At 44.7% G+C, this 23,722-nt stretch overlaps 1 protein-coding gene across 2 annotated transcripts; it reads left to right on the forward strand.

Moving 5' to 3' along the window:
- The first annotated feature begins 102 nt into the window (after positions 1–102).
- Positions 103–23,510, forward strand: slc45a2 (solute carrier family 45 member 2). Of its 2 annotated transcripts, none has more exons than XM_021602818.3 (7): positions 103–1,729; positions 4,283–4,459; positions 13,548–13,906; positions 16,617–16,757; positions 17,613–17,736; positions 21,183–21,388; positions 23,249–23,510. In XM_021602818.3, exons 1-7 carry the CDS (start codon positions 1,258–1,260, stop codon positions 23,474–23,476), a joined length of 1,707 nt encoding a protein of 568 aa, XP_021458493.3. In that variant the 5' UTR covers positions 103–1,257; the 3' UTR covers positions 23,477–23,510. The 2 variants fall into 2 exon arrangements, with proteins under 2 accessions (XP_021458493.3, XP_021458494.3); XM_021602819.3 differs by having other exon boundaries at positions 16,620–16,757.
- Positions 23,511–23,722: the final 212 nt, after the last annotated feature.

The following is a 23,722-nucleotide window of genomic DNA, read 5'->3' on the forward strand; positions in this document are numbered from 1 at the left end:
CTTTTTTATTTGATTTTGTAGTTCAGCTGTTAGATCAATTGAATGCATGATGTTCAGAAACCTAGAATTACATTTGATAATTGAAATATCACCCAAAGCTATAGATACAGCGCTTTAAATCAGGAATGTCGTTTACTTCAGGCATATAGACACACACAGTACATTCAGAAAGTATTCAGATCCCTTCACCTTTCTAGCATAATTCATCTAATTGTGATGGACCACATTGATAAGAATGTTCACTTCCTCCACTCAAAGTAGTCTAGCACGTGACCGTACCTAGTTCTCACTCATTGGTATTTTTAACTCTGGAACACAATGTATCTATGTTAGTGACCCTAGGACTCGGGGTCTGGTGAGAATGTGGCCTTTAAATCTGTCTGACGCCTCCCTAGGTTCCTCTGACGTGGGCGGTGGGCATGGTTCCCATGAGAACCCCTGGGAATTGCCTCAATGTCTCACATGACTGAGGCAGGGCAACTAGCTAGTGTCTCATGACAAATACTAACAACGTTTTAGAATTTGAATACATAGAGGAAATAACTTGCTCAACTGCCAAGGGTACATCCTTGTCTTTGGGCATCCAGTTAATGCATCCAGTCTTCTCTTCCAGGAATTGTTTACTGTAAATACATTGGCTGGCCATCCTCCTCCACCCCCCTTCCACTCTTCCATCAAAGGGTTACAACTCCTTGTCTCCCTCACATGCTACATCACTTGATCAACCTGATGTGCACACGAGCAGACCACAAAAGAGACCTTGTGAGCAAACTGCATAAAAACAGGAAAGCAAGGATTCAGATACGCATGCAATGTAACATGCTTTAGCAGAGTAGTAAATTAATCTCTTGTCATTCTCCTGTCATCCAATTCTCTCTGTTAGGACTACTGAATTTCTGGTAATCCATCAAGTGATAATTTCATGGAACACCACATTATTCCAGGAATAATTTTGATGTAAAGGAATATAGTGTTGTGAGATGGGGTTAAAAAGCCACAATCCTAGTCACGTGCTTAAAAAGAAAAAACTGAAAGTTGAAACTTCATTCATCTAAATCAAACCAACAGCCACACCCCATCTCTCCTCCAATCTCCTCAGCCTCTCCTTGCCTCAGATCAGGACTTGAGGCTACTTGGACTCATTGCTCAACTATGCAGTAGGGAATTAGCTTCAGCCAAGAAGCAGAGATTGGGCTGTTTGCCATTGACAAGCGGGCTGAGCGCTACACCCATACAACCTCCATCTCCCCAGTAGCTATGTCCCTCCTCACAGGGGACCAACCCCAGCCATGCAGGCTTCCGGAGACCGGAACACACATTACAGGTCTGGGCTGTTACTCCGTGGGGAGTGTGGACTGTAGGGAGTCTACGAAGGAGGACTACTTGGACAGTATGGAGCCCGTTGTGTTTGGGGTGGTGGAGCTTCCGAGGCGGTCTCGGGGGAGGTTGCTGCTGCATGGCATGGTGATGTTTGGAAGGGAATTTTGCTATGCGGTGGAGGCAGCCTTCGTCACCCCGGTGCTGCTTAGTGTCGGACTCCCTCAGAGCTTGTACAGCCTTGTGTGGCTGATCAGCCCCATCCTGGGCTTCCTGCTGCAGCCCATCATCGGCTCGGCCAGCGACTACTGCAGGTCCCCGTGGGGCCGACGGAGGCCCTACATCCTCGCACTGGGTATTATGATGCTGGTGGGCCTTACCTTGTTTCTAAATGGAGATGCAGTCATATCAGGTAAGAGCCCATGGCTATCAGGCATAGTGTTCTACAAATGTATGTGAGAACTAGTCTGTTTTTTCAATAGTTGTCATGGAGTTGGGTAGCTTGGATATGAGAAACCAAAATACTTTCACTGTAACATACGTAGTATATTTAATTTAAAATTGTGCTTAATTAAATGGGCTGTTTCAATGTTGATAGAAAATGTAAATATTTGTTTTAACGCCCTGCCCGAGCCACCCCTAGGAAAAAAATGAGGGTATCACATTCTGAACTCAAAACTGCTAATTCAATTATCTGAACACCAGATTATTTTTGCTCAGACATGGTCTGAGATAGTCAAACTAATTAACAAACTAATTCAGTTATTGCCAGAAGAGGGCAATAACTGAAAACGAAGAATGATAATATTACATATTTACAGACATATTTACGTTACTGCATAGTTTAGGTGTGTGTGTATGTGTGTGTGTTTGTTTATCTGGCTGTTGAATGTGTTTCATAACCATTAATGAGAGGGTGCATTAGTGTGTCTAGACAGAAGGGTCAAATGTTCCTATTATTTTGACTGGACTGTTTCCCTTCACCAAGTTGATTGCACAAGATGTTCAGCAATTATTTCAGAAAAAAACATGCTGGACACAATCCTGAGTCTCAAGGGGAAAACGAACTATCATCGTCTGCAAAGAACAGAAATGAAAGACATATGGCATATCTTTACACCTCTGCAAATACTGAGATGTACACTGAACAAAAATGTAAAGGCTACATGTGAAGTGTTGGTCCCATGTTTCATGAGCTGAAATAAAAGATCCCAGAAATGCTCCATATGCACAAAAAGCTTATTTCTCTCAAATGTTGTGCACAGATCCCTGTTTACATCCCTGTCAGTGAGCATTTCTCCTTGCCAAGGTACTCCATCCACCGGACAGGTGTGGCATATCAAGAAGTTGATTAAACAGCATGTTCATTAAACAAGTGCACCTTGTGCTGGGGATAATAAAAGGCCAATCTAAAAGTTTTGTGACACAACACAATGCCACAGATGTCTCAAGTTTTGAACTGTGAACTGTAACTCAGTAAAATCTTTAAAATTGTTGCATGTTGCATTTATATTTTTGTTCGGTGTATATGTTCGGCCTGTACCTCTTTTCACACACTGTTACATCCACTGTTGTTTATGTTGTTCATTTTCATGTCCGTCCATGAATTTGAGCTTCCTGAAAAGGGATTGTTTAATTTATTGGGTCAGGTCTATAGTTAGCTCATAAGACCTGGGTCAAAATACATATTTCAAATACTTTTAAATAGTTGAGCTGTGCTTGTGTATTGAAAAGTATAAATGTAAGTAGAATAATACTACAATATGGAAATGCATTCTCTCCATAAGGGCTTGGATTGGATTTATTTTTGCAGCACTATCGTACGTTGATCTGACAACCTAACTTTTTGTTTTCAGTGAATGCCTTCATTGTTGGTTTCAGTTATGCCGGATTTCACCTTCTTTGTAATAATACTGTACAATACAAAGTGTGACCACTTACAGTACTTTCGTTAAGATGATTATTTCCATTCTTCAACACTGTAGTAAATGGTAAAATGGGATCTGTGACAATGCACACCCTGTGTGTTAGCTACTGTAGTGTACAGGACAGTATATGTAGATACAATGGATAAAACGAAGCTTTGAGGAAAGTTCTTGAATTTCTCCAAGATCAAAACGTCGGCCTCAATACATCCGGCATGCCTAATACGACTGCAACACAACACCCAACTGGGATTTGTAATGGGATTAGTAATCACCCACATTTAAATACGGCTGTGTAGGTTTTAATTCTGCTGCAATCTGTCAGCCAATTGTTTCTCACTCAAGATTAAGGACATAATTCTGTTTGTTTGTGCTCCGCCGTGTGCACAACATAATTATGACAATTATTCTGATTGATTTGCTACAGTATCTCTTTTTGATGAGCATCAACACTAGATACAGTGATTACCTATACAAATGTTGTACACAGTGTCAGATTGAGGATATTAACGTACAATTAAGTAGGAGTTGTTTTTCTAGCCAGACAGAGCCACGCTGGCAATGTTTTGTTTCAATTTGAGTTTATTTTCTTTTTAAAGACCATTGCATTGTGTTGAACAAAAGGAATGTGGTTTCAAACATGCTGTTCGTTGCTATATGGTGAATGCATGATTGTATTAGCCCCCGTCGATCTTGACGAAACCGTAAGAACCAATGTACTGAAACTACATGATCTAAAGGGTTTGATCAAGTTGTACACAAATCCACTGTTTACCTCAGAAGCCCTGGAAAATATGTCTCATTGCGTCTGTAAATGTCAGCTGAGCCAGTGTCTGTCTTGAAGTTCATGGATGAGCGAAAGATGTACTTCTTAAGGCAAACTGACATGATTCAGCTGCTACGCCTCATCCTAAACAAACACAAAAAAAGCATTCAGAACTATCTGCTATTGAAAGTGGATCTAGTTGTAGTGATGAGTGAAAAATCGGACAGACTGAAAGTAACTTGAAGTAAATGTCTGTCTTTCTCCTCTTTTGCAGCATTAGTACAGGATAGGTCATTGAAGAGGATATGGGCCATCGTCATAGTCATGTTTGGAGTGGTGCTATTTGACTTTGCAGCAGACTTCATCGATGGGCCAGTCAAGGCCTACCTTTTTGACGTCTGCTCGTACACAGACAAGGAAAGAGGACTGCACTACCATGCCCTTCTCACAGGTAAGAAAAATATGATATAACCTCCCTCCCACTAGTCGGATTCAATATTGTTTGAGTGATAGGCTCTTACTGTTATGCTTGTGGGAATATAGAAATTCAAATTGGTAGGCAAATGTGGAGATTCATTGCTTTATTTGCTGCCCTTATTGATATAGGTTTTCTTTTATATTCATATTATATGTATATTTTCAGAGTTTTGTTATCATGTAGTTAATGTGATTGTTATGGAATAAGAAAACTGGCATCCCAATCTACACTCCTTTATTTGAAGTTATTTTAGACAGTGCATGTGAGGAAGTCGGACTGGGATCACTGGCTCAGTGCAGAGTGCATGTCTGGGTGTGGGGAGGAGAGGGTTCCTGCAGCACAGGGTGCATATTCACATGTGATGTAAATACCTCTCAGTATGCTCTGTGCTTTTAAGTGGCTGTTTAGTAACCTGGAGCCCTGCCCTCAGAGCTCTCACAGTGAGGGAGTCAGTCAGTCAGTCAACAAGCGCGTGAGTAAGTATTCGAGTGTGCTAGCGAGCGAGTGCGTGGACTCAGCTGATGGCAAGGGAAGCCGGCACGGGGTGGTGTGAGCTTGTTCAGTAGGTTCTAATCCAGCAGATTCTCAGTCATGTGTTGGAGTCATGAGTTGGAGCTGAGAGAGAGAGGGGAGGCACATGACCTGCTAGTCACCGTAGCCCTGGTATGTGGAGGAATGTGTGTGTGTTTTCTTGATACACCAGAATTGGCTGTTATGATATTTCTCTTTTGTACTGTTTTATCATTGCAGTCACACGACTTAAACATAAAAAAAACGCCCCAAACTTAATTTTGACTATCCTCACAACTCAAAAACTTTACTAGCCTGTGAATTTAGAGGTGATAAAATTGAGAGTCAATTAGTGGATAAATGCATGAAAATACACAAATACATACACTACCATTCAAAAGTTTGGGGTCGCATAGAAGTGTCCTTGTCTTTGAAAGAAAAGCACATTTTTTTGTTCCTAAAAATAACATCAAATTGATCATAAATACAGTGTTGACATTGTTAATGTTGTAAATTACTATTGTTGCTGGAAACAGCAGATTTTTTATGGAATATCTACATAGGGGTACAGAAGCCCATTATCAACCATCACTCCTGTGTTCCAATGGAATGTTGTGTTAGCTAATCCAAGTTTATAATTTTAAAAGGCTAATTGATCATTAGAAAGCCATTTTGCAATTATGTTAGCACATCTGAAAATGGTTGTTTCTGATTAAAGAAGCAATAAAACTGGCCTTCTTTAGACTAGTTGAGTATCTGAAGCATCAGCATTTGTTTGTTCGATTACAGGCTCAAAATGGCCAGAAACAAACAACTTTCTTCTGAAACAGTCGTCAGTCTATTCTTCTTCTGAGAAATGAAGGCTATTCCATGCGAGAAATTGCCAAGAAACTGAAGATCTCGTACAACGCTGTGTACTACTCCCTTCACAGAACAGCACAAACTGGATCTAAAAAGAAAAGAAAGAGGAGTGGGAGGCCTCAGTGCACAACTGAGCAAGAGGACAAGTACATTAGAGTGTATAGTTTGAGAAACAGACACCTCACAAGTCCTCAACTGTTAGCTTCAATATATAGTACCTGCAAAACACCAATCTCAATGTCAATAGTGAAGAGGCGACTCCGGGATGCTGGCTTTTTGGTCAGATTTTTGGTTCCGAACACCGCGTCGTTGTGAGATGCAGAGTAGATGAACGGATGATCTCCGCATGTGTTGTCCTCAAAGTGAAGCATGGATGAGAAGGTGTGATGATGTGGGGGTGCCTGCTGGTGACATTGTCAGTGATTTACAGTTGAAGTCGGAAGTTGACATACACTTACGTTGGAGTCATTAAAACTCGTTTTTCAACCACTCCACAAATATCTTAACAAACTATAGTTTTGGCAAGTCGGTTAGGACATCTACTTTGTGCATGACACAAGTCATTTTTCCAACAATTGCTTACAGACAGATTATTTCACTTATAATTCCCTGTATCATAATTCCAGTGGGTCAGAAGTTTACATACACTAAGTTGACTGTCCCTTTAAACCCCTTGGAAAATTTTCTGAAATTATGTCATGGCTTTAGAATCCTCTGGTAGGCTAATTCACATCATTTGAGTCAATTGGGGGTGTACCTGCGGATGTATTTCAAGGCCTACCTTCAAACTCCGTGCCTCTTTGCTTGACATCATGGGTAAATCAAAAGAAATCAGCCAAGACCTCAGAAAAAAATGTAGACCTCCACAAGTCTGGTTCATCCTTGGGAGCAATTTCCAAATGCCTGAAGGTACCATGTTCATCTGTACAAACAATAGTACGCAAGTATAAACACCATGGGATCACGCAGCTATCATACCGTTCAGGAAGGAGAGCATTCTGTCTCCTAGAGATGAACATACTTTGGTGCGAAAAGTGCAAATCATTCCCAGAACAACAGCAAATGACCTTGTGAAGATGCTGGAGGAAACGGGCACAAACGTATCTATATCCACAGTATAACGAGTCCTATATTGACATCACCTGAAAGGGCGCTCAGCAAGGAAGAAGCCACTGCTCCAAAACCTCCATAATAAAGCCAGACTACGGTTTGCAACAGCACATGGGGACAAAGATTGTACTTTTTGGAGAAATGTCCTCTGATCGAGCAAGGAGAGCTACAAACCTGACTCAGTTACACTAGCTCTGTCAGGAGAAATGGGCCTAAATTCACCCAACTTATTGTGGGAAGCTTGTGGAAGGCTACCCGAAACTGTAATGCGATGCTACTGGTTAAATACACAACATGTAATTGATGGAATTGGAGCCAGGTGTGATGGAAGACAAGACAAAACCAATGGAAAATGAAAAGTGGATCGGCTATGGCTAGAAGGTTGGTGACGTCGACCGCCGAACACCGCCCGAACAAGGAGAGGGACCAACTTCGGCGGAAGTCGTGACAGTACGCCCCCCTGACGAGCGGATCCAGCAGTGTGTCGACACCTGCCTCGGGGACGACCCAGAGGGCGAGGCCCAGGGCGATCCGGCCGAAGACGGTGGATCTCCTGCAGCATTGAAGGGTCCAACACGTCCTCGACCGGAACCCAGCACCTCTCCTCTGGACCATACGCTCCCATTCCACGAGATACTGAAGGCCCCTCGCCCGACGCCTCAAATCCAGTATGGAGTGAACGGAGTACGCCGGGGCCCCCACAATGTCCAGAGGGGGCGGAGGAACCTCCTGCACCTCAGTCTCCTGGAGCGGGCCAGCCACCACCGGCCTGAGGAAAGACACATGGAACGAGGGGTTAATACGATAATCGGGTGGAAGCTGTAACCTATAACAAACCTCGTTCACTCTCCTCAGGACTTTAAATGACCCCACAAACCGCGGACCCAGCTCCCGGCAGGGCAGGCAGAGGGGCAGGTTTCGGGTCGAGAGCCAGACCCGGTCCCCCGGTGCGATCACCGGGGTCTCACTGCGGTGGCGATCTGCCTTCTTCTTTTGGCGCGTCAGGGCCTGCTGAAAGATACGGACTCGGACGGCTTCTCATGTCTCCCCCACGCACCTGAACCAGTTGTCCACCGCAGGAACCTCGGTCTGACTCTGATGCCAAGGCGCCAGAACCGGCTGGTACCCCTGTACGCACTGGAAGGGAGAGAGGTTAGTGGAGGAGTGGCGGAGCGAGTTCTGTGCCATTTTGGCCCAGGGCACGAACGCTGCCCACTCCCCCGGCCGGTCATGGCAATAGGACCGCAGAAACCTACCCACATCCTGGTTCACTCTCTCCACCTGCCCATTACTCTCAGGGTGAAACCCTGAAGTAAGGCTGATCGAGACCCCCAGACGTTCCACAAATGCCTTCCAGACACTAGACGTGAACTGGGGACCCTGATCAGACACTATATCCTCAGGCACCCCGTAGTGCCGGAAGACGTGTGTAAACAAGGCCTCCGCAGTCTGTAGGGCCGTAGGGAGACCGGGCAGAGGGAGGAGACGACAGGATTTAGAGAAACAATCCACAACGACCAGGATCGCTGTGTTCCCTGTGAGAGTCGAAGATCAGTCAGAAAATCCACCGACAAAGGCTGCTGTGGAACGGGTAAGGGGTGTAAGCTTACCTCTGGGCAGGTGCCTAGGAGCCTTACACTGGGCACACACAGAGCAGTAGGAAACATAAACCCTCACGTCCTTAGCCAAGGTAGGCCACCAGTACCTCCTGCTCAAACAGCGCACTGTCCGACCAATCCCAGGATGACCAGACAATGGTGACGTGTGGGCCCAATAGATCAACCGGTCACGGACAGCAGACGGGACGTACAGACGCCCAGCGAGACACTATACGGGAGCAGGCTCTGCACGTAACACCTGCTCTATGTCCGTGTCCAGTTCCCACACTACCGGCGCCACCAGGCAGGCGTTGGGGAGTTTCTGAGTGGCATCCATGGGCCGCTCCTCTGTGTCATACAGCCGGGACAATGCGTTTGCCTTAGCGTTCTGGGAGCCTGGTCTGTAAGAAAGGGTAAACACAAAACAGGTGAAAAACATGGCCCACCTTGCCTGGCGAGGGTTCAGTCTCCTCGCTGCCCGGATGTACTCCAGATTGAGGTGGTCAGTTCAGATGAAAAAAGGCTGTCTAGCCCCCTCAAGCCAATGTCTCCACGCCTTCAAGGCCTTGACGACAGCCAACAGCTCCCGGTCCCCCACGTCATAGTTTTGCTCTGCCGAGCTGAGCTTCTTCGAGAAGAAGGCACAGGGGCGGAGCTTCGGTGGCGTACCCAAGCGCTGAGAAAGCACCGCTCCTATCCCAGCCTTGGACATGTCCACCTCCACTATGAACGCCAAAGAGGGATCTGGATGGGCCAGCACGGGAACCGAGGTAAACAGAGCCCTCATGTGATTAAAAGCCCTGTCTGCCTCAGCCAACCACTGCAAACGCACGAGGCCCCCCTTCAGCAGTGAGTAATGGGAGACGCTACCTGACCAGAACCTCTGATAAACCTCCGGTAGTATTTGGCAAACACTTAGAACCGCTGCACCTCCTTTACCGTGGTGGGAGTCGGCCAATTACACACGGCTGAAATGTGGTCACTCTCCATCTCCACCCCTGAGGTGGAAATGTGATAACCTAGGAAGGAGACGGATTGCTGGAAAAACAAGCATTTCTCAGCCTTGACGTACAGGTCATGCTCCAACAGGCGACCAAGCACCCTGAGCACCAGGGACACATGCTCGGCGTGTGTAGCGGAGTATATCAGAATGTCATCAATATACACCACTACACCCTGCCCGTGCAGGTCCCTGAAAATCTCGTCTACAAAGGCTTGGAAGACTGATGGCACATTCATAAACCCGTACGGCATGACGAGGTACTCATAGTACCCTGAGGTTGTACTGAAAGCCGTCTTCCACTCGTCTCCCTCTTGGATACGCCCCAGGTTGTAAGCGCTCCTGAGATCTAGTTTGGTGAAGAAGCGTGCCCTGTGCATTGACTCAATCGCTGTGGCTATGAGTGGTAGCGGGTAACTATACCTCAGCGATCTGATTCAGACCCCAATAGTCAATACACGGGGGCAGACCTCCCTCCTCCTTCACAAAAAAGAAACTCGAGATGGGTGAAGTAGAGGACCAAATGTACCCCTGACGCAGGGATTCGGAGACATTTGTTTCCATAGCCTCCGTCTCCGCTTGTGAGAGGGGATACATGTGACTCCTGGGAAGTGCAGCGTCTACCAGGAGATTTATCGCACAATCGCCCCGTCGATAGGGTGGTAATTGAGTCGCCTTATTTTTAGAGAAGGCGAAAGCCAAATCGGCATATTCAGGGGGAATGCGCACGGTGGAGACCTGGTCTGGACTTTCCACCGTAGTAGCACCAACGGAAACCCCTAAACACCTCCCCGAGCACTCCCGCAACCACCCCGTGAGAGCCCTCTGTGGCCAAGAAATAGTGGGGTCATGACTAACTAACCAGGGTAGGCCTAGCACCACGGGAAACGCAGGAGAGTCAATAAGGAAGAGACTAATTCTCTCCTTGTGCCCCCCATGCGTCACTATGCCCAGAGGAGCGGTAGCCTCCCTGATCAAACCTGACCCTAATGGTCGACTATCTAAGGCGTGAACGGGGAAGGGCACAGCCACGGGAACAATGGGGATCCCTAAACTATGGGCGAACGATCTATCTATAAAGTTCCCAGCCGAGCCTGAATCGACGAGCGCCTTATGCTGGGAATGCGGGGAAAACACATAAAAAGAGACACAGACAAACATATGAGCAACAGAGGGCTCTGGGTGAGAATGGTGCTGGCTCACCAGGGGTGACGCCAGAGCGCCCTGCCTGCTGCCTCGATCCCCAGAGGAACCAACCGACCGGCAGTGTGACCTCTGCGGCCGCAGATGGTGCACGAGCTGGAACTCCCTCCGGTCTCCCTGCGCACCGCCCCTCCCAGCTCCATAGGTATCGGGGAGGAGGTACGAGGGGATGGAACCACCAGACCCCGATCTGAACGTCCGCGGGTAACCAGCAGGTTGTCCAGCCGGATGGACAGTTCCACCAGCTGGTCAAACGGGAGGGTGGTGTCTCTGCAGGCCAACTCCCGATGGACGTCCTCGGGCAGACTGCAGCGGTAATGGTCGATCAGGGCCCAAAGGCAGCCAGGGCCCTAAACTCCAGGGCGAACTCCTGGGCGCTCCTCGTCTCTGGCCTCAGATTGAAGAGGCGCTCACCCGCTGTTCTACTCTCGGCGGGTGGTCGAAGACTGCCCGGTAACGGCGGGTGACCTCCTCAAACTGGTTCAACGCCGCATCTCCCTCTCTCCACACGGCGTTGGCCCACTTCAGGGCTCTCCTGGTGAGGCACGAGATAAGGGCAGACACCCTCTCATGGCCCGACGGAGCCGGGTGGACGGTGGCCAGGTATAGGTCCAGTTGTAGAAGGAACCACTGGCAGTTCGCAGCCTTCCCATCGTGTTCCTGGGGCAGGGAGAGACAAATCCCACTGGGACCAGGATGATGAGGGGCGCTTAGTGGAGACCCCGGTTGTGCTGGTGGAGGCGCTGGCAGAACTCCCTGTCTCTCCCAGCGGTCCATTGTCTGGACAACGCGGTCCATGGCCGTGCCAAGATGTTGGAGCATTGCTGTGTACTCCCGGATGCGCTCCTCCACCCCTATACCCGGGGTACCTGCTCCTGCTGACTCCATAGCTGGTCCGTAATTCTGTAATGCAGGAGAGCGGAAACTGATTAACAACGGTTGTGTTTAATAACCATAAACCACCGTAAACAGAATAATACAATAGATGGGTCAAACAAAACCCGGTAAATACCAGCATACCGTGCACAAGCACTACAACAAACAATTACGGACAAGGACATGAGGGGGAACAGAGGGTTAAATACACAACATGGAATTGGAACCAGGTGTGATGGAAGACGAGACAAAACCAATGGAAAATGAAAAGTGGATCGGCGATGGCTTGAAGGTCGGTGACGTCGACCGCCGAACACCACCCGAACAAGGAGAGGGTCCAACTTCGGCGGAAGTCGTGACAGAAACGTTTGACCCAAGTTAAACAATTCAAAGGCAATGCTACCAAATACTAATTGTGTATGTAAACTTCTGACCCACTGGGAATGTGATGAAAGAAATCAAAGCTGAAATAAATAATTCTCTATACTATTATTCTGACATTTCATATTCTTAAAATAAAGTGCTGATCCTAACTGACCTAAGACAGGGAACTAGGATTAAATGTCAGGAATTGTGAAAAACTGAGTTTAAATGTATTTGGCTAAGGTGTATGTAAACTTCCGACTTCAACTGTATTTAGACTTCAAGGCACACTTAACCAGCATGGCTACCACAGCATTCTGCAGCGATATGCTATCCCATCTGGTTTGCGCTTAGTGGGACTATCATTGGTCTTTCAACCAGGACCTCCAGGCTGTGTAAGGGCTATTTGACCAAGGAGAGTGATGCATCATATGACCTGGCCACAATCACCCGACCTCAACCCAATTGAGATGGTTTGGGATGAGTTGGACCACAGAGTGAAGGAAAAGCAATCAACAAGGGCTCAGCATATGCAGGAACCCTTTCAAGACTGCTGGATAAGCATTCCTCATGAAGCTGGTTGAGAGAATGCCAAGGGTGTACAGAGCTGTCATCAAAGGGTGGCTACTTTGAAGAATCTAAAATCTAAAATATATTTGGATTTGTTTAACACTTTTTTGAGTACTACATGATTCCATATGCATGAGTGTGTCCAAACGTTTGACTTGTACTGTATGTCCAGAGAATGCAGACACAGTTGATGTAAAATCCTAGTTAGACGTCCTCAAAATTGCTGCATAATTTATGAGAAGGTTTGTGTTACAGGCTTCTCAATGTAGGATGCTGGTGTAAGAATTTAGGGAACAGACAGTAGTATGTCCAGATTATAGGGATATGTCTGACAGAACAAGCCACTTATCTGTGTGCAGGATCGTACTCCGGGACAACTCATTTATCACAACATTACTCCCAGCTTCTCTGAGATCACCCAGCCTAAACGTTACATTGTGACATGAGCTTTAAATTCAGATGCAAGAAGCATTATTTTATAAATCAGACACTGTATTTATTAAATACAGCCCACGTTATCTTCCTTGGAAAATTCAAAACCACCACAGGCAAAATGGTGTCAGGTGGCCTAGCGGTTAGAGCGTTGGGCCAGTAACCGAAAGGTTAATAGTTCAAATTCAGATCAGACAGAGGTGAACAATCTGCTGATGTGCCCTTGAGCAAGACACTTAATCCTAATGTTGAGACCTTAGCCGTGACCCCACTCCCAGAGGGTGTCTCGGGGAGTTTGCATATGCCAAAAACACATTACCAATTCACACGTGTATGATACATACTTGTACATGTGTGAAATAGGACAAATATAACTACCCTCCAAGTTATTATTATTAATGATGAAATGTTTTTGAAAATATTCACTACAATTCCTGGATTGCAGATGCCGTCTGATGACTGTGCTATGACCAATGGCCTAGGATCCCCACCAACTGACCTGATAACCAATCTCTATTGTGCCTGTTGTCTGTTGTAGGGCTTGGGGGTGCCTTTGGGTACCTCGTGGGAGCCATGGACTGGGGTCACTCGTCCCTGGGCCGACTTTTGGGGTCAGAGTACCAGGTCATCTACTTCTTCTCTGCCCTGACCTGGATGGTATTCCTCATCGTGCATCTCTTCAGCATCCCAGAGACACCCCTGACCAAGGACATTAGCTTGGATGTGTTGACCCCCAATGCCCTCCTCCTCCTCAGCACACACAGCAGCAGTGGTGGCTATGGATCCTTGCATGGATCAATGTCCCAAGAGTCGGAGGCAGAACTCCGGCCTCGTTCATTCTCTGCCCTGGGGGAAGCCAATTCCGTCACATCCAGTGCCAAGCAACCCAACAAAGAGGTATGTCAAAGACACACCATGAAGTCTAGTCTGGCTGACCTTCTCTATGAGACCCTGACTTTGATACCAATACTGTGTTTTACAGGTAACAAAACAAAGAGATCAGTCTATGAAACTACACACACTACTGGAATGTCAAATCCTTTGAAACACATCAGTGTTTAATGGCATAAGTGTTTATTAAGAAGAATGTGATCACACTGTAGAGTAATCTTAATGTACACTGAAGTATACATGCTTTGATTTAGGGTTTTATGTTCATATCTCATGGCACTTCTATGGCACTTGAAAAGAGGTGACTACCTCTCGGGTATCTCCTTGGGTAAAATCTCTTGATTTCCTCGTGAGGAGATATGTAATTATATACTATTTACACAGTATAGTGTGACCTTTGTGTTTTCTGACACGTCTCACTAAACCGTGCTCGCACGCAGGCCCTGACCCCCAGGCTCCAGGCTCTGACTTTGGGTTTGTCTTTGATAGGTTAAAGCCTGGGAATTATGTCAAGTACTTATGTATTAGTAACAATGACTGTGTTGTATACTGATAATGCAAAATTAATACTTGAGCTTTAAGTATGAGAACAAGTCGTTTATAAAGCCATGAGTGTCAATACTCTCAATATTAGACTACGCAAACAGTCTGGGTGTGCATATCTCTCATTGGACCATTGTGAGTGGTCTGTGTCCTTAGTCAAATGTGGTATCGCTGTGTGAAATATGTGCTTTCACGTCTCTATGGTGTAGCATTGCTCTGGTGTGTGGCAATGGTGACCATTCCACAGGCATTGCCATAGTAACCACATAATTAGTATTTTACAGTATTTCAATGTGTACAATTTCCATATATGGTTTGGATGGAGGAGAGTGGATAGAGAAGGTGGTTGGTGGGGATTGGAGACAGAAGGATTGTTAGAGGACAAGGGTCATGCAGTTATTTAAAGAAGCAGGAAACAGTAACTAGTGTCTGTCTGTTCCCAAACCCAGTGTTAATGGAGGAAACAGGTTTTCTTAGTTACCAGCGTCAGCTGGATTACATGCATGGTTACCTTGATGCTGATTAGACCAGGCAGTCATCAGGTCTGGCTAGAGTGTAAAACAACCACTAAAAGGTTGCAATGTCACCTCACACGAGAAAGCCATTTAAACCATCATTATACTGTACTGTGGCAGTGGCGGGTCTAGCTTGTAATCATAACATTTCAAACTATATAAAAATACATACAAAAATAAGACCAATAAATATCAAAAATAAGTAACATAGACAAATGTTGATTTGGCACTCGAGCATCAATACATTACCCATCCCCCAACACTGTCAACCAAGAGTCAAGACTAAACCCATTCACCTTGGTGGTGTGCAGACTGGTTTTATATTATTCTTAACCATTTCGCACAAACCAGAAATAAAATGCAACAATATGTTTGTGAAACTATATATATTCACAGTATTATGAATTAATTATGGTTTATCTGGTAGCATTTCATAGTGTGACTGATTTTACTAATTGCATTAGTACTGTACAAATTTAGAGGTGCACATTTTGATAGATTCTCCCGCTCCCCCTACCTCGGGCTTCCAGTGGGGAGACCTGAGGTCAACCTACCCCCGCCCCCCTCCCATCTCATACTTCTGAGTGGGAGACCTTCCCAGGCAGTAGCCTGCCAAGCTCACCAACTAGAATCAGGGCGCCCACTCCGACAAGGTTAATTGACCCAGAGTCCCACACGGTGACATCATATCATTGACATGACGTGCAAATGAGCGATGGAAAACCGATCGCGCAAATGTCACCATTCCTCATTTTTTTTGTGCGGGCGCCCCATGCCGGCCCTGGCAAGATGCCGCCCAGGGCGGCTGCCCATGTCGCCTCTACCTAAATCCGGCACTTGCTACAGGTATAGGTAGCTCAGCCCTTGGAATGAAATGAATTACATGACCTCTAAGGCTCAGGCAGCCATTGAAACCAGTGCTCTGAAAGAGACACATTGAAACCCAGACTAGTATTCAACAATCTAATTCAGCACCATAACGATGGAAATGTAATGACTGTATTCATGCCCAGCGTGTAACTATAGCTGCAAATAAATTCTGACTGACTTTTCAGTTATTCCACATTTTATGAAAAGAGACAGGAATGATTACTGTATGTCCTTAGTTGATACTATTCCAGCAGGCAAGGGTCCTCTATTATCACAGTAGTCAGACAGGGTTCTTTGGTGCAACCATAGATTTTCATATTCTATTTCGATGGGTACAGCCACTTTACAGGATTCCTAGAAAATGTTGATTGGGAATTTATTTGGGGATAATAACATTAGTTATTGTATGCTGTCAGGCCACGCTGTGTACATTTACATAATATACAAAAGCTTTCAATCCGAGAAGAACCTTAGTTACTATACTAAACCAGAACATGATTAAAGAAATTGAACACACAGTACATTTTATTTCACCTGTTTCTTTAATCCCTTGTTCTTAGTTTTTTTGCCCCTCTGTTCCTGACTTGTTAAAACAGGATTTTTGCAGGATAAGGCTAGTATATCTATCATTAGCTAAAAGCCTTCCTCTGACCTCTTTCTTTATTCTTATCTGACCCCCTACTGTTCCTTGTTCTTTTTTAATTCCCTCTATTCTGACCTCCTGCTGTTCCTGTGTGAGTCCTTCTGAAGTCTCATGACCTGACCCTGTGTGTTTCTCTGTACTGCAGCAGAAGAGGATGACTCTGAAGTCATGTCTCCTGGCCATGATTAACATGCCTAGTCATTACCGCTGTCTCTGTGTCAGTCACCTGCTGGGTTGGACTGCCTTCCTCTGCAACATGCTTTTCTTCACAGACTTCATGGGACAGGTGAGAAGAGCAAGAGAGAGAGAGATGGAGTGAGAGTGTGTGTACGCGCGTGTCTGTTTCTGTGTCTGTACGGCGGGAGGAGTGGGTCGTTCGTTCTGTGTCGCTACCATTAAACATTAAACTAATGCTATCACTCATGCACTACTAATGATTACTCTTATTTGACAGTGGTCATTAACGAAGTGAATCTTTTCACTCAATTTAAATTCTCATGTCTTTAACGTTAGGCGATAGCAAAATGTTCGCCATCGTGTTCATTAATATGCTTCCTCTATTGGTTTAGCTCCATCACAACAAACCCTGATTGGTGGGTAGTCTCTTGTCACAGCATTAGCTGATTGGTTTTGTGTGCTCAGATGAATTGGTCTGTAATGACAGACAGGCTTTATAGTGATCACGGCTGATCTGGATGCTACAAGCACTCACACAGGCCACAGTTACATGGTGGTCATGGTGAATTAGTGGTTGCAGGCAGACTGAGGCAGATTGAGCAGCATGCCAGGCGTGAACAAAACCTGCTTCGGCTGTGTCAATAGAGAGCTGTGGCACAGAGATGGCTTATGATGTTGATACAGGCTTTGGCAGCTATATGATAACAAATGGGATGGAGCTTGTTAACTGTTATAAGCTACTGTACAGCACATGCACTATAAAGCAAATGGATCATAATCATCATCATTATCCATCACTTCATGCCGGCACTAGCTTTTATCTCAATCCTCAACACCCATACCACCACTTATTGATTATTTGTGGAGGTGACTTTGCCTCCATTTTGTATGTGATTATCACAATTATCATACTTTGTCATAACTTGTGTATAATAATGGTTGAGTTGATTGTGTGTGTTGACAGATTGTGTACAAGGGCAACCCATATGCGGACCATAACTCCACAGCCTACGAGCGGTATGAGAGGGGGGTGGAGATTGGATGCTGGGGTCTCTGCATCAACGCCGTCTCCTCTGCTCTTTACTCCTGTAAGTCGTGTCGCAGCAAGCATAAGACATTATTGGAGTCAGCTAATGTCCACAACATGTGATTTAGCTCAAGGCCCCCTTTCTGATTTTCTCTACTTGCATATTTTTTATACTGAATGTTATCAGATCTTCAACCAAAACCCAGTATTAGATAGGGAACCTGAGTTTAAAAATAACACATAATGGAACCCATCTCATCCAAAAAGTTGACTCAAGTTTGCCAAAAAGCACCTGGATGATCATCAAGACTCTTGGAAGAATGTTCTATGAACAGGTGAATCAAAATGATAACATTTTGGATGACATGGGTCCCATTATGCCTGGCGAAAACCAAACATTGCATTCCACAGTAAGAACCTTATACCAATGGTCAAGCATGGGGGTGATAGTGTGATGGTTTGGGGATGTGTTGCTGCCTCAGGACCTGGACGACTTGCCTTAATAGAAGGAACCATAAATTCTATGTTGTGTCAGAGAATTCTACTGGAGAATGTCAGGCCATCCGTCTGTGAGCTGAAGGTGAACCGCAGCTGGGTCATGCAGCAAGAAAAGAAAGAAAATTATCCAAAACACACAAGTCTACATGAAAATGTCTAAAAAGCAACAAAATTGAAGTTTTGGAATGGCCTAGTCAAAGTCCAGACCTAATCCCAATTGAGATGTTGTGGCAGGACTTGAAGCGAGCAGTTCATGCTTGAAAACCCACAAAAGTTGCTGAGTTAGAGCAGTTCTGCATGGAAGATGGGCCAAAATTCCTCCACAGTGACATGAGACTAATCAATAACTACAGGAAGTGTTTGGTTGCAGCTAAAGGTGGCACAACCAGTTTGTTGAAAAACCTTTTGCAGCGATTACAGGCTTGAGTCAAGCTTGGCACACCTGTATTTGGGGAGTTTCTCCCATTCTTCTCTGCAGATCCAACAGCAGAGATGGTTGTCCTTCTAGAAGGTTCTCCCATCTACATAGAGAAACTCTTGAGCTCTGTCAGAATGACCATAGGGTTCTTGGTCACCTCCCTGACCAAGGCCCTTCTCCCCCGATTGCTCAGTTTGGCCAGGCGGCCAGCTCTAGGAAGAGTCTTGGTGTTTCCAAGCGTCTTCCATTTAAGAATGATGGAGGCCACTGTGTTCTTAGGAACCTTCAATGCGGCAGTCATTTTTTGGTACCGATCCCCAGATCTGTGCCTTGATACAATCCTGTCTCGGAATTCTGTGGACAATTCCTTCGACCTCATGGCTTGGTTTTTGCTCTGACGTGCATTGTCAACTGTGGGACCTTATATAGACAGGTGTGTGCCTTTCCAAATCATGTCCAATCAATTAAATTCCCCACAGTTGGACTCCAATCAAGTTGTAGAAACATCTCAAGGATGATCAATGGAAACAGGATGCACCTGCGCTAAATTTCGAGTCTCATAGCAAAGGGTCTGAATACTTATGTAAATAAGGTATTTTTGTTTTGAAATGTAAACATTTTTTTTTTCGCTTTTTCGTTATGTGGTATTGTGTGAGGAAAATTGATGAGGAAAAAATTGTCATTTAATCCATTTTAGAATAAGGCTGTATCGTAACAAAATGTGGAAAAAGTCAAGGTGTCATACTTAAAATTAACCTTTAACAAGGCACACCTGTTAATTGAAATGCATTCCAGGTGACTACCTCATGAAGCTGGCTGAGAGAATGCAGTCATCAAGGCAAAAGTTGGCTACTTTGAAGAATCTAAAAATACATGTTGAATTGTTTAACACATTTTTGGTTACTACATGACTCCATATGTGTTTTTTCATAATGTTGATGTCTTCACTGTTATTCTACAATAAAGAAAATAGTCAAAATGCCTTGAATGAGTAGGTGTGTCCAACGTTTTGACTGCTACTGTATATATACAAAGAAATGTCAATAGAAAAACACGTAAAACTAAACGAAATACAGCTAGTTTGCTGTCTTTCCAGCTTCAGTCTGCCGCAATCTCTTGGACACTTTCTGTGTTCTTATACTTAACCAATAATGCACGAGGGGGTGTGGTATATGGCCAATATACCACGGCTAAGGGAGGCTCTTATGCACGACTTATCACGGAGTGCCTGGACGCAGCCCTTAGCCGTGGTATATTGACCATATACCACAAAACTCTGAGGTGCTTAATTGCTATTATAAACTGGTTACCAACATAATTAGAGCAGTAAAAAGACATTTTTTTTGTCAAACCCGTGGTAGATGGTCTGATATACCATGGCTGTCAGCCAATCAGCATTCAGGACTCGAATCACCAATGTTTATTAACAGTAGTATATAATGTAACAAAAAAATGCTTACTTGGCAGTACCAGTCCACATACTGTTTAACCCTTCTGTTGTGTTCGTTTCATGTTAATTCATTCTGTGTTCCCGGTCCAAAATGACCGCCCCAATATAGCTGATTATAAATCCATAATAATACATATATTATCACCTAATGTTGTGTTAGATCTTTTTATCAACTTAAGTTCTTGTGAACATTACAAGTTTTGAACTTCTATTTGCTATTTATAGCCTGTAGGCCTCATTGACCTGAGCTCCTACAGCTTGTTTTTTAGTTACATTTTTTTTTTTTAAAGCAGCATAATGTATGGATTATTTTGACTATAACAAATACTCAGATGAAACATATTGTGTTATTTATCACAGAATACTTTGTGTCAAAGTTTAACAAGGCCTCTCTCCTCCTCACCAGTGTCATGATCAAAGATATTATCAAGATCCTCAGATACAGTGTATCGTTTGGTCATTGTGCTGCCACAGAATGAATTGTGAGCAAGGCCTCAAAAAAGCTTTATATACTAGAGCTGCGAGAAAAGTTATATTTATTATTGAAAAAATGTTGCGATTGTTTGTGAGAATGCCAACAGGTGTGGTTCCTGTGGGGGAAAGATTCTATTGAGGAAAGGTTCCCGTGGGGGTTGCCGTGTGTGTGTGTGTGTGTGTGTGTGTGTGTGTGTGTGTGTGTGTGTGTGTGTGTGTGTGTGTGTGTGTGTGTGCTCAAACACACATGCATGTGGGGCTCTGGGAATGGAAGTGGAAGGTGTGGGAATGGAAGGTCCATCTGATGACTGGGCATGTGCTTGAACTCAATTTTATACACTAATTGTACTCTCACCCATTCATTTCTAATGGCCGGTCATTTTTGACTGGGAACACCACAGGTGTACAACAGTTAAATAAAACACCCAACATTTTATGAAAATCATCTAAATGTATTTAGTGTGTTCAGATGACCTTTGTGGACAAAGTCATGGAACCTTGTGACAATTAGATGAAATTAACTACATTTTTCAGAGAGAAAACTTATAAATAGTTCCAATTTGACCGGAACACAGCAGAAGGGTTAAAGCTGAAATCGCTCTCTCGCTCTCCCTCTCACCCTCTCTCCACCCTCCCCTCCTTCCCTCTCTCTCTGATGTGTCTGCAGATGTCCAGAGGCTGCTGCTGCCCTACATCGGTCTGAAGGGGCTCTACTTCGTAGGATACTTTGTGTTTGGTCTGGGCACCAGTCTTATCGGCCTGTTCCCCAACATTATCACCACCCTCATCCTGTGCAGTGTCTTCGGAGTCATGTCCAGCACCTTGTACACCATCCCCTTCAACCTCATCTCAGAGTACCACCGCGAGGAGGAGGTCAGTTCCCTCTCCCTCATAGCCTGGTCCCAGATCTGGTTGTCCCACTACAATGACCATAGGAGTTGGCAAGACTGCACAAACAGATCTGGGACCAAGCTACTCTCTCACACCTCAGATAGTTGGAACTGATAGTGGATAGTACATTCTGAGGCTGCAGCAGCTTACGTTACAAGCTACTAATGTGTAGTAGTTGCGAACCTCATCCACCACCTGTCTGTAGCTCATACATGGAGTGATGCACATCTGTAACTTGAATACTCACCATGTGTCAGGTATCACAGCTCCCCTTTTCGCTTTCATGAAGGCGTAGAGTTACTTTCATGAAGGCGTAGAGTTACTTTCTAATTCTATTGATTGATTTTGTCTTTATTCTGTTTTCTGTTTTCTGTCCAGCGAGAGTGTCATAAATCACTTGTATGCAAATGTATTCCCACTAATAGGTTGCTTTCTCTGGAATACTTGAATGTCATTCAGGGGAAATAACTTTGTACCCACATTTCTTTTGAATTGATTCCCAAACTGTCTAAATCAATACCCATCACCCTTCCAAAGAAGAGCGTATTATAAGACAAGGAGGGGTGAGGAATGGCATCCAAATGTGTCTTAATATAGTGAGATGATGACAGAGTGGACGCTTCTGATTACATTACCACTTCCCTTCACCATCAGATGGGTGACCTTCTGTCCTCCCAACACCCGTCTCCCCACTCCCCATGAACATGACTCTTTGCCAGGCCATAGATCCCAGCTATCTGTTGAGCTTGTCAATGTTGAGTGGTCAACGCTGTGTTGGTCAGCATGGGCCCCATGCTAAGAGCAGGTGTGCCATTCACAACAGACAGGCCTCTCAAACACCCTCCCCTGTCTCTACAGACAGATTGGACAACCTGTTCCTTTCTTTAACGCTGATGCTCAACAGGCCTCGCTTAGACATGCTGCTGTTAGTGCTTTGGCTAAGCAGTGAACACCCTTTCATTATGTAAATAGGGAAAGGCTTGGCTTTGGATGGAAAAAAGGGATTAATGAGATTCAGTTTAGCCAATCTGCACTTCACTTTGGATTCAACACATTCTGTCAGCTTCAGTAAGGGCATCTCTGGACAGCGCTCCATGTTTAATTGTGAAAATAGTACACATATATTCTATAATCTCAGGAAGAGGGGAAATACTTTTAATCCAAATCATTTAGATTGATGAAACGCACATTTTATCTCAATGAAAATGGGAAAGTTGGATTAAAAAAAAAAAAACATATATTGCTTTTTTAATTGGCAAGTGAGATGCTATCCACATGAGAACATCAATTCAGCAATAAAGACCCCAAATGACTAACTGTAGTCCAGTCTGCCAATGCACGACCAAGAGTTAGTGAAAGACTCATACTGCATAATCAAACAGATGGAAGATTCCAACAATGTCTCCAACTGACAAAGCAAAAGTGTTTTCCACCATTGTATTTTCTCTTCATATCACTATCATGTTCATGTCTGTTTTTCCACTATATCCCTCTGAAAGATTAGTCAATTACACTAATTTATATCAAACCAGCTCCATTTCCTATCAATCTATTAACTCCCTTTAGAGCAGGACATGAAGGGGATTTGTGTTAACTAGTTTATTGATTTGGAGCTGAAGCATTGCTTGTAATTCTGCTTACTAGGCTATGTTCACAAAAGACTTCCCCAGCTGCTCTTGTCCTTGTGATGTGTCACAACAGGTTACATATTTCCTTTAGTTTTACAACATGTTCTTTCACAACGTGTCATATACTGGGTGGACTGTATGTGCGACTATGAGAGTGTGTTTTTTATACAGTAAGTAGCATTTCTGAAATGGATTCTTCCTGTTGTGACACCAGGTGCAGAGGAAGATGGGGAAAGGGAATCCTGCAGGACAGGATCGAGGCACCGGCGTGGATTGTGCTGCGCTCACGTGCATGGTGCAGCTGGCTCAGATCATCGTGGGGGCGGGACTGGGGGCATTGGTTAACATGGCAGGAAGTGTGATTGTGGTGGTCCTATCAGCGTCGACAATGTCTCTAATTGGCTGTCTGTTCATCGCCCTCTTCATCAGATACGTGGAATAACCTCTTAATAAAGATATTTACTTATACCCTTTAACCTCGTCTCCCTCTTCCTTACAACCCATAAAGGTGTTTGTAAATGGATTAAAAGCTTCTTCATATGCTCTTGAGCAAGGCAAAACAAACTGTGCAGATCAATGTGTTTCACTCATCCTCCCTATGTTCCCCATTTGCTATACCAGTAGATGTTCTAAAAAATATGTTGGTTGAAGACAGATGGGGCATACTAATGGTGTGCCCTTAGGCAAG

Source organism: Oncorhynchus mykiss, chromosome 5 (assembly GCF_057628025.1).
Source record: "Oncorhynchus mykiss isolate SJ-2025 chromosome 5, ASM5762802v1, whole genome shotgun sequence".
In the NCBI taxonomy this organism is placed as follows: Eukaryota; Metazoa; Chordata; class Actinopteri; order Salmoniformes; family Salmonidae; genus Oncorhynchus; species Oncorhynchus mykiss.

Excerpts from the sequence above, each read along its gene's own strand:
- slc45a2 (XM_021602818.3), top strand. The coding sequence starts at position 1,258 with ATGTCCCTCCTCACAGGGGACCAACCCCAGCCATGCAGGCTTCCGGAG. Across the intron at positions 4,460-13,547 it reads CTACCATGCCCTTCTCACAG|GGCTTGGGGGTGCCTTTGGG; the intron begins GTAAGAAAAATA and ends TGTCTGTTGTAG. Across the intron at positions 17,737-21,182 it reads CTCCTCTGCTCTTTACTCCT|ATGTCCAGAGGCTGCTGCTG; the intron begins GTAAGTCGTGTC and ends ATGTGTCTGCAG.